Source organism: Heteronotia binoei, chromosome 1 (genome assembly GCF_032191835.1).
Source record: "Heteronotia binoei isolate CCM8104 ecotype False Entrance Well chromosome 1, APGP_CSIRO_Hbin_v1, whole genome shotgun sequence".
Taxonomy (NCBI): domain Eukaryota; kingdom Metazoa; phylum Chordata; class Lepidosauria; order Squamata; family Gekkonidae; genus Heteronotia; species Heteronotia binoei.
In genome coordinates, this window is record NC_083223.1 from 246,501,402 (window position 1) to 246,512,601 (window position 11,200).

General features: G+C 40.6%; 1 protein-coding gene across 1 annotated transcript in view; it reads left to right on the plus strand.

Annotated features, from left to right (window-relative positions):
- LOC132578895 (interferon-induced very large GTPase 1-like) overlaps window positions 1–10,489 on the plus strand; it is a 33,459-nt gene extending 22,970 nt beyond the window's left edge. The window contains exons 2-4 of the mRNA XM_060249063.1: window positions 2,571–2,672; window positions 2,791–9,707; window positions 10,473–10,489. Of these exons, the coding sequence (XP_060105046.1) occupies window positions 2,867–9,707; window positions 10,473–10,489 (6,858 nt within the window). The 5' untranslated portion in view covers window positions 2,571–2,672; window positions 2,791–2,866. The remainder of the gene's footprint in view (window positions 1–2,570; window positions 2,673–2,790; window positions 9,708–10,472) is intronic.
- The last annotated feature ends 711 nt before the right edge of the window (window positions 10,490–11,200 follow it).

Below are 11,200 nucleotides of genomic sequence, written 5' to 3' on the forward strand. Positions count from 1 at the left end.
AGTCCAGCCTAGGGGTGCAGGCACTCCTAGCCCCGGGCCTGGGTTCTGGACTCCTTCCCTTCCTTTCCCTTTCAACAGGCATGTTGTTCTGCAGACTCACCCCATTCAGCGCAGCTCAAGATTTAAAGGCATGCACATCTTTATAAAAACTGATTTCACGGCGTCTTCTTAAGCCTTCCCAGGTTTGAAGGCACATGGGGGCTGTTGGGGTGGGGCTTTCCCCTGCCAGCCAGCTGACTGGGGGTGGGAAACAACCTGCCATAACAGGAGATCCCCTGCTGGGACCTGGGGATTGAAAGCCTAGAGACACTAAAGGAGCAGTAAGTGACAGGAGAATGTGGTCTGGCAAGAGTGGGGGAAATTCCAAGCCCTTCTGAGAAGATGCAGTAGCCAGAAGTAAGACACCTCGTTTTAATTATTGGGACCATTCTTGGATGAATATTCTTTCAATAAAAAGGTTGGGTTCAGGATGTGTGTATGGTAAGTGTTGTCAGTCACTTCAGACTTATGGTGACCCTATGAATTAATGACCTCCAAAATGACCTATCATTAATAGCCATGCTCAGGGCTTACAAACTGAGGGTTCACAATAAGCATGTTTAATGCAGTAAAGGAATTTACAGGAAAGTGATAATAAAGGCACAGCTGCCAAAGATCTCTGTTCCTCAGTTTTCTCCTTAATATAAATGTTCTTTTCTTACCTTCCAGTTTCATGGCAATGAGTGACAGAACATGCTGGTTTCAGGCATAAGAAAGAGATTACAGAGTTTTTCTGTATTTTTACAAGGCTGAAAGGAAAGTCACAGCAAAAGTCAAGAGATTGTCAGGTATTATTCACAAGGAAAATTGGGGCTGGCAAGGGTGGGGAGAAGGGGGCATGGACATTTACAAACTGAGTCTCTTTGCAGGTGATGCAGTGTTTTATCTCTGTAACCCTCTTGACTCCCTGGGCGTTTTTGCACAGGGCTTACCCCGGAGCGACGTCCCTCTTCACCGCGCAGCGTCTGCGTGGATTTCGCACCAACTGCTCCGCAGAACCCGGAAGAGCCGCGAAGTGCCGAGGCTTTTGCGTTGCAAATGGTTTTCGCCAAAACCAACTTTACATTTGCGACGCAAAAGCCTCGGCACTTTGCGGCTCTTCTGGGTTCTGCGGAGCAGTTGGTGCGAAATCCGCGCAGACGCTGCGTGGTGATGAGGGACGTCGCTCCGGGGTAAGCCCTGTGCGAAAACGCCCCCTATGTAAATTAAAGGTCAAAATTGATCATTTTAGAAAATTTTAGCAGATTTTCAGGATTTACAATTAATTATTCCAAATCCAAAATTTACTCTATCCACATTCCAACTGAGGTAAAGCAAGCCATTAAAGACACTCTCCCATTTAAATGGGTGGGAAAATCCTGGAAACATCTGGGTATTCGTAACTCTTTAAATTTGTGCGTAATAGGCCTTTGTCAACACTCTCTACCCATGCATAATTTCTTGGGGGAGCTAGAGTCAGTTTGGAGTCTGACACCTGACAGGATGTCCTCTCCCCCAGACAGGATGTCCTCGCCCCCAAACCTGGGGTCCCTCGCCCCCAGACAGAAGCCTCAGTCATATCTGTAAAAGATGGAGAAAAATGGGGAAAGTTTGAAAGGTTTTTAAAGGGGGAAAAAAAGTGTTAAGGCTATGGACCTCTCCTCTCCATGAATCTCATTTTTAGCACTACCACACAATGGCTTTTATAATGGGGTCAAGCCTGTGTCTGGTAGGATTCAACCCAAATCTTATACTACCATAGCTCTAGTCATCATTCCTGTTAAGTTTCAGAAAGATAGTTGAGTGCTTTGTTTCAGAATGTTTTTAATCTAGTTCAAACAAATTGCTGCAGTTGTTTGTTCCAGGCTGCAATCATAAAAAATCTTTCCTGGGCATAAACCCCATAAAATAGACTTGAGTAGGATTCTGAGTAGACCTGCTAAGGATGGCTGTCTTAATCACCAATTTCCAAGAACACTGCTAGCTTGTACTGGTTTAAATGTTTGTTCTGCTTGATTTTAAAATTGGGTTTTTTTGTTTGCAGTTTATTCATGCTGTGTCTTTGTGTTTACAAAAGCTGGCTTGAAGAACTCTACCATATATCCAAAAATTGGTGGTTGGGGATTAAAGTATTTCTGTTACTAAAAATCAGAGTGTGGAAAGTTGAGTTCTGCAGAGGCCATTAAAAAGCTCTGTATTTCCCTCCTTCCTCAAAAAAATCTGGAAAGTATAGCTTTGTTTGGTGTAGTGCCAGTTTGGTGTAGTGGTCAAGTGTGCGGACTCTTATCTGGGAGAACCAGGTTTGATTCCCCGCCCCTCTACTTACAGCTGCTGGAATGGCCTTGGATTAGCCATAGCTCTGGCAGGAGTTGTCCTTGAAAGGGCAGCTGCTGTGAGAGCCCTCTCAGCCCCACCCACCTCACAGGGTGTCTTGTGGAGGGAGAAGATATAGGAGATTGTAAGCCACTCTGAGTTTCTGATTCAGAGAGAAAGGCGAGGTATAAATCTGCAGTCTTCTTTATATTAATATATCTGGTTTTTTTAATCTCCAGTTTATAACCACATCTGTAATTAAGATCAGGAAACACCTGAAAGGAAAGAATGAGAGAACTGGGTTAAACAACACAATTTGACATCACCTGCTGACATCTGAGGTAATTGTGGCTTAGAAAGAAGATGATTGAAAATGTTATTACAATATTATTCAAATTTTCCCCATCAAATTAGAAGTAGTGGTTGATTTGTTCTTTTTTTCTCATTCTGTTGATACAGCGTAGATACAGGAAGACTATTTGTGTACCATACAGAGTATACCTGAGAGAAGCAAACACCACAACAGTTGCTGACGATGGCCAGCAAGGAGCCAGTGAACCCACCCCAGAAGCTTCCAGAATCATCCCCTAAAGACAGTTCAAAATCAAAAGACTCCAAAGAATTACTTGAAGCAGCCCTGAAGGACATAGAAGAACAGTTACAGAAAGAAAAAATCCAACATGAAGAAGCTATGAAGGAATGGCAAACTACTGTGATCATTTCTCCTGAGAGCTTAAAAGAGTCCAAAGAGACTTTGAGAGAAGTGACAGAGAAGAAGCTCCCACAAGAGGCACATTCAGAAAAGCCAGTGACCAGAAGTGAAAATCTCTCTGACCGTGAAATTTTAACATGGGCATCAGGAGGTTTAGCTCTGCAGGGCATTTACCAAACCTCAGACATCACAGACCTGCTGGGTAAGCGAGAACAGGTCATTCAGATTCCGAAAGGATTCAAGTTCTGTGGTCCGAGTCAAGGGTCTCTTCTTGATAAAACTGAATTTTCATCTTCAAAAGAAGAATCTATGTTTAGGAAGACTGCAGAGCATTTAGGTCTCAGTTTTAGCCTTGCCTGTAAGCCTGAGTTAAAGGGAATCAGTGCAAAGACCTCTTCTAGTTATAGGAGAGCTTCAGAATCTGCTGAAACCTCCAGGTCTTCTTGTGAACATTCTTATATTTGCACAGCCCAATACAACTACATCCCACTTGCCTTGTGCCAGTTTTCAAGGGACCAGCTCAAGCTTTCCAGTTCAGCTTTGAAAGAGTTAAGAAAGATTGAATGTCTTTCAAGTCATGTTTCTGATGATGATAAGACTAACATTTTGAAGAGCGGATGTGAGAGCTTTTTCAAGAGATTTGGTTCTCATGTTAACTGTCACATTCACTTTGGTGGGATATTTTGGTGGAGAGCATCTTCAGAGGGTTTTAAGACACATCAACTAGAAGAAATGAAGAAACAAACCCAAAATGCTCTCTCTGTCCACATGACAGGTTGCTATTCTGGTCAAATTGGTGGCATTGACTTTGGTGGATCCAAAACAGATGCATCATCTGAAGGGACTGATAAAAAGTCATCACACACAGAAATTCAGCTCTTTGTACATAAAACAGGTGGTCCCCCCGAAGTGGATTCACTCATACCATGGAAATCTGGTCTATTGGCTAGTAATAAAACCTGGAGCATTATTGATCGGGGTGATGAGTTCATACCTGTATGGGACATTGTCTTGTCCAATCACAAGGAAGATTTTGAAGATGTTATTGACATTTCTAACACTCTCAGGGAATCCTATGAAGCTCTAAGTGGCATAAAGGTAAATAGGATGCATGGGGAGGAACTCTTTGGTTTGGAGAAGGAGATCACGGTATTTTTGGAAGACCTCAAAGAATGGAAGATTACCACTGATCCAGATAAGTTAATGGAATTGGTTAATTTAAAAAGGAAGCTAAATAATAAAACCAAGTCAGATCAAATGTGGATGACTATATGCCTGTCAAATCCAGCACTTCAGAATTTCCTGGAACAAATGGTTTTATTATTGAAAAAGAATCCAGTAGCCTCAGACATCAGCTATATGAAACTTCTTCTCCGCAGCCTTCTGGATCCTCACATTTATGCAGTTCGGCATTTTTCCAGTTCATCAACCATCATGCAGTGGATCTTTCAGGTTGAAAATGAGCAGCCACAAGCTCCCTCCATTACAGAATTGGCTGACTTTATTAGCATCCTTCAGCAAATGAAGACCAGCATCAAGGATACAGTGTTCAAGCCTGCAGTTTCTGCTGCTGCAGTAGAAGAGGGCAAAGTGAAAATTTGCTCAGATCTGAGCCTGGCTTTTAGCTCCTTACTGAAGGCCCTGAGAGAGAGTTCTCAAGAAAACCTAGCGTTGTTGCTGCTATCAATTGCACAGAGTGCAGGATACAGTGTCGAAAATAATATGTTCCAATGCCACCTAGGCATTCCAGAAATTGACTTCATGTTAAGAGAAATGCAAGAAGCACATGAGAAATATCTGGCTCTTTGTGAGAAGGATACTTATAGAGCTCAGGCTTACTTAATCCTGACGGGTCTGAGAATATCCGTTGATCATAAAGATGTGCCTCCAGATGAGAAGAACAAACGCTTAGCTTTTATGACTGACCACATGAAAAACCTTTTGACAAATGAAACTGCTTCTGTCCTCACAAAACATAATACCTGCAATAACTGGAACTTGTTGGAAAGAGATTTGGCTCACCTCATTGGTGGGAATTATGAAGCTACAAATGATGATCAACAAAAAGAGAACATCTTAAGAGAATTAACAAGAATATTCCTGGAAAGCAACCAGTCAGGGAATTTAGAGTGCAAAGATGTGAGTTCCAACCAGGACAAAACTTGGAGAAAAAACCTAAATAATGAGTTTTTAAATTTGATAAAGAGACTTCAGCTGGAACAGTATTATCCAAATAAAATGAAAATGTCAGACTTCCATCTCATTCAGAAAACATCTTTATTTGACAACCACCCTAGTACTGACCAAGAACTGCCTTGTTATTTCTTGGAAAAGATATTAATGCTGGACTACCAGGCAAGATATGTGGCTTACAAAGATGAAACTAGTCTTCAGCAAGGTGAAGCCAACATATCAGATGCAAGTGAACACTTAGATGATTTAGATTACATTTTTGAGGATGCTGGCGAGGGATGTCATGAAGTTATTCTAAGCATTCAGAAGCCCATCCACCCAATGGATGTCCAGATGGCCATTTTCTACTGTGCAGATGATTTTATGAGACAGTACATTGCAATGAAGCTCTCATTCTGCCAGTTTGCCCTCCCCCTTTTGGTGCCCATTCCTTGTACTTCACAAATAGAGTTACCTCTTTGGTCTTTCTGCCAGGTCCATAAGCAATGGCAAGAGAAGGGAAGCAAATGTGCAGATAAATTGATTTATCAGGTAGCTACACCAGTAGTGTCTTTCATCAGGTTTAGCACATCTTCATCTTCTAAATCCCAGATTTTGAACAATCTGTTGAGTAAACATAAGCATAATATCTTTTTCCATCGTCATTGTAAAGGGAGCGACAACAACTGTCTCTTGATGAAAGGAGTAGTGGAAATTGCTTGGTACTGTCCAGGGGGGAAGGAAAATGACATGTTTGGCACTTGCATTGCATTTACTAATCTTCATGGAGATGCAAAAGAACATAAACAGCAGGTTGATTTTTTGCAGGAGATAGCCTCTGTCACTGTGATTCTCTTGTCAGAACGAGATTTGAATGGAGATAGCCAAACTTTTTTGAAAGAACTCCTCAGGTCTCCCAAACCCTTCATTTTCCTTTGTGCTGACAAAGAACAAATTGGAACTAACAGGCATGCAAAGCGAGTAAAAATAGCTGTCAAAAATCGTAATGAGGCAGCGTTAGTTGAGGAACTGGCACAAGAAATTAAGTCTGCACTAAACATTTCAAATGCTTGTCATAGCCTTGAGACATGTGCAGTTGTTGCTCGAAGGCATGGCTTTTTTATAGACGAGGACAAAGAGACATGTAAAACAGGCAAAGCCATGGCAGAAAATATAGTAAATATTCTGAAAGATGAACAAAAGAGGAAAAAAAGCACTCTGCTGCCTCTGCAGGGATCATTATGGCACATGTGGTGTAAGAAAGACAGAGAACAAAACCATTTGCAGTACCATGAGAATATCGGGCTTGAGCAGCAAATAAGCCAAATAAATTATGTAAAGCAAAGCATAAAGCAAGATCAGTTAAATCAGGCTTTTCCCTTGAATGATCTAATGAAATCATTCCTTACACATCTGTACTCTTCTTCAGATAATACCAAAATATACTTTCTAGAGTGGCTGAAAATCTTCATGGCTAGCCAGTCCTGCGATCACCTAGCAGTGCTTCAAGGAAAGTACCATGGTTTATGGACACAGACACTATTAGAAGAAAACAGTGACTTGCATTGTAAACTAGAAGAACTATCAAAGGAAATAAGTGAGTCCACCTTTGGTTTAGAGCATCTTCTGAGAGAGGTTGCTCAGCTTTATGAAGTTTTGGATGTGTTGCCACATGAGAATCAGGTTGTTCAGTTCCTGCCACAGATAGCGGCTGATTTGATTGTTTCAGGATATCCCATGGAGCTGATGGATGGTGATGCATCACATGTGCCAATAAAATGGATTAGTGCAATTTTTGACACATTAGTTGAGAAACTGGGGGACAAAGAAGTGTTTGTTCTTTGTGTCCTTGGAAGTCAGAGCACAGGGAAGTCAACCCTCCTGAATGCCATGTTTGGTCTTCAGTTCAGAGTCAGTCCAGGGAGATGCACTAAAGGTGCTTTTATGCAACTATTGAAAGTGGCTGATGAGCTCAGGCCAAAGCTGAAATTTGATTTTGTGCTTGTTGTTGATACAGAAGGACTTCAGCCTCCAGATCTAGAAAACAGAGCAATACGTAGTCATGATAATGAGCTAGCCACTTTTGTCATTGGCCTTGGCAACAAGACAATAATCAATACTTTTGGAGAGAACCCTTCAGAAATGCAAGATGTGCTTCAAATAGCTGTGCAGGCATTTATGAGGATGAAGAAAGTGAACCTCTCCCCAAGTTGTTTATTTGTGCACCAAAATGCTGGTGAAATAACCACAGAAGAAAAAAACAGGGAAAGCCGAAGACGACTCCAGCATAACCTTGATGAAATGACAATCACAGCTGCTAAGCAAGAATCCTGTGATGTCAGCTGCTTTAGTGAAGTGATACAATTTGATGTGAACTCTCATATTTACTATTTTCCTCATCTCTGGGAGGGAGAGCTCCCCATGGCCCCACCAAATCCCAGTTACAGCCAAAAGGTACAGGAACTAAAAAGCAAAATTTTCCTGGATGGAGAGTACAAACCACGGGACCTTCTAAAGCTCTCTGAATTAAAAACACACATTCAGAACTTGTGGCAGGCTTTGCTGAATGAAACTTTTGTTTTCAGCTTTAGAAATACCCTGGAGATTGCTGCCTACAGCAGGCTGGAGGACAAATACAGTAAATGGACCTGGGAATTGAGGAGTTTTATGCTTGATTATAGCCACAAGCTGACCATCCAGATCCAAAATGAAAAAGTCCATGGCATAGACAGATCATCCCTTGAAGAGAGCATTCAGAACACATATGAAGATGTTAAAAAGGATTTGGAAAAGTATTTTAGAGAAGACAAATACAGTGATCTAATTATTCAGTGGAAAGAGAATATTAAAATTAAGTTAGACTTTGTACTACAAGATCTCATAAATAAAACTTATCAAAATTGTGAAAAGCTTATTAATCTGAAGAAGCGTCTGAAGAATTTTGAACAAAGGAAACTCATGTACGAAGATGAGTTGTTGAAAAAAAGCAAAGAAGTAGCTCAACACTGCCGAGACCAAGAGCTGAATGAAAGTGGACTGAGAGAGTATTTTAATGGAATGTGGAAAGGATGGATTGCAGAATTATCTCTGCCTGTATCTCACATAAAGACATTAAATATTAGGGCTGATGTGGAACATTTCCTTTCTGAACACTTCAGAAGAGAACATGATATTACAAACAGGATTAAAAAATCCTCTAAATGGAAAAGTTTTCCTGGTGAGGCTTTATTTTTCATTTTATTGAAGGAGTTGAAGGCATTGATTTATTCTGAGATACCTCCCCACATCCTCTGTGTACTGACAAAACAACTAGAGACAGATATTGACAAATACATCAAGACGAAAGAAGAGGACATTATGAATTATAGTTCTAGCTATTTTCATGAAATAGTGAAAATAATTAATGATACAATACATAGTTTTGAAGCAGATTTACATCTGAAAGCAACATCTTCATACCGAGTAGATATATCACTCTATTTGTGCCAAGTGGCAGCACGGAAGTTTGCAGAACTATATGAAATCTTCCAGGAAAAAAATGATCCTATATTCTATTTGAACAGCAAGAAAGAAGACTTCTTTAAATCATTTGCCATATCCTTTCAAGGAGCAAAATCAGCCACAACATTTGCTGACTTTTTATGCAGCCGCCTTAAATTGGCAATCTGTAATGCAATCTATGAAAAAACAGCAATTGACATAGTCAAAGAGATGATGTCTGAAGACCCAGCTTTCAATGGAAATCGAAAAAACTTGGAAACATACTTGCTGATTCATCTTGCTGAAAACGGAAATTTTGATAAATACATGGACTACATTTATAATCCAAGTTACTCAATAGCAGAATTTATCCGACAAAGAGTTGATAACTACTGCTTGGATAAACAGAATCCAAAATTAAAGAAGTTCTTACATTCTCATCTTGATGTTTTCAAATACCTCATTCTTTGTGCTATCAGTGACTCAACCAGAGTTGTTGAAGATAAACGAGGCAATGTATCCTTGTGGCTGGATGAATTCTGCAGCAGGATAGGAGGCAATTTGTGTCTTCCAAGGCACACCTTGAGCAACATTGAACACCAAGAAGTCATAAGCATAAAGTTGATTAAAGAAGCTGTTAGTGAGTCACTGGTTCCTGTGCTAGATGATCTCAAAAGAACATTCTCTGAGACTGATTTGGACCCATTTTTTGCAAAGCCTCATGAGATTCTGTTTGATCAGCTACGTGGATGCATGAAGCAGTGCCCATTTTGCAAAGCCATCTGCACAAACACCATTCCAAACCATGATGGAGAACATAGCACTTCTTCCCATCGGCCTCAAGCTGTAACAGGTGTCCGGTGGGAAGGGACAAATCATTTTGTTACTGATATCTGCTTCAGTATTGTAGCAAGTGATTCTACTTTCACCTATAATGGGAAGAAAATTCCTGGCAAAAAGTATCAAAAAGCAGGATCTGATTATGCAGAGTGGAACATCAAGCCATCCTCATGTAAACAGGATTACTGGAAATGGTTTGTCTGCCACTTTAGAAATGAACTAGAAAATGTCTACCAAGGAGTTTTTGAAGGAAAGGGAACAATACCACATGACTGGGAAAACATATCCAAACGTGACATTGTTCATCAAATGAAAAAACAGCTCTGCAAAACACCCTACAGACTATAAATTGCAGAAAGTCTCAGAACAACCAGCAAATTCCACAGAACAATCAGCACAGTCAACAACCATGTTCCTTATCTTCACACCCCTTCCAACCCTCCCAGCAATCAACACAGAACAATGGTCACATTCCACAGCCAGTTTCCTTATCACTACCCTTCCAGAAAGCCCCACCAAACAATGGGCACATTCACAAACCAATTGCCCTTTCATCACACCCCCTCCAGCCTAGAAATAGCAGCTCTCCAGCAGCCCTGGCCCCACTCAATGCACAGCAGCCAAGAAGGTCAGAGCGCCTGCTCCGGCTGCAACGCCACTGAGGATGTTCTCCGCAGCTGAGAACGAAACGTCTGGAAGGAAAACTTTCTCCAGTAGAACATGGCACTTGATCCCGAAAGATTCTACAAACCCTAATGATGTTACCAGCCGTGAAAACCTGAAATCTTTGAAAAAATAAAAGTCATATTTGAACCTAGAAAATTTTGCTCAGATAATCAGCCAAAGATTATTTACAGAATGATAAACCCACAAATTTCTGCCTAGGATGGCACTGTCATTTTAAAACAAAAAGAGCTGAAGCCTCTTGTTTCCTCAGCCAAAGAGCTGAACTAGATATGACATTGGGCACAAGTTGGGTTCAGGGATCCCACACCCTCACTTGTATGAAGTCACAGCTAAAAGTTACTGCTTTTAAAGAAAGACTGAAAGTGTGCCGGGGACCAATTCAAATTGGGGCTATGGCCCTGCAGAAAAAAGGGGCTGTTACCTCATTAGCTGTAACTCTATATGAGTTGATTCAGAAGACATCCAGACCCAACCAACCTAATCTATATGTTATTATTGATCTGATATAGGCCTGACTATGATAGACAAAACAATTTTACATGGCAGCAGCATAACTATATGATCTCAGGAGCTTAGATATGTGCCAAGGCCACATAAAGATGATAATTCGACTGTTTGCCTTGCTTATGCTTATTTGTGGTGATGAAGATATGATGAACAATAATGAAGTTCCTTGATTACAACATGATGGATAAGAAAGAAAGTTTTACTAGAAGAAACACATCAGGTGGATCACCCAACATAACATATTTGAGTAATAAATTATAATTGGATAGCCAAGAAAAATGTGTAACTTTGCTTAAGAACAGGAGAAGCTACTATTGATCAATGAAAAAAAGTATGGAAAACTAGAGTAGAACACTCTTCCAGTTGTCAAACTTAATCCCATCTTCAACACACTCTTTCCTTTGTTTCTTGCATTATTTTGCTTTTTTCTGGTTGTTTTCCTTTTCTCAGTATGGGTTTTTTTTTGTAGTA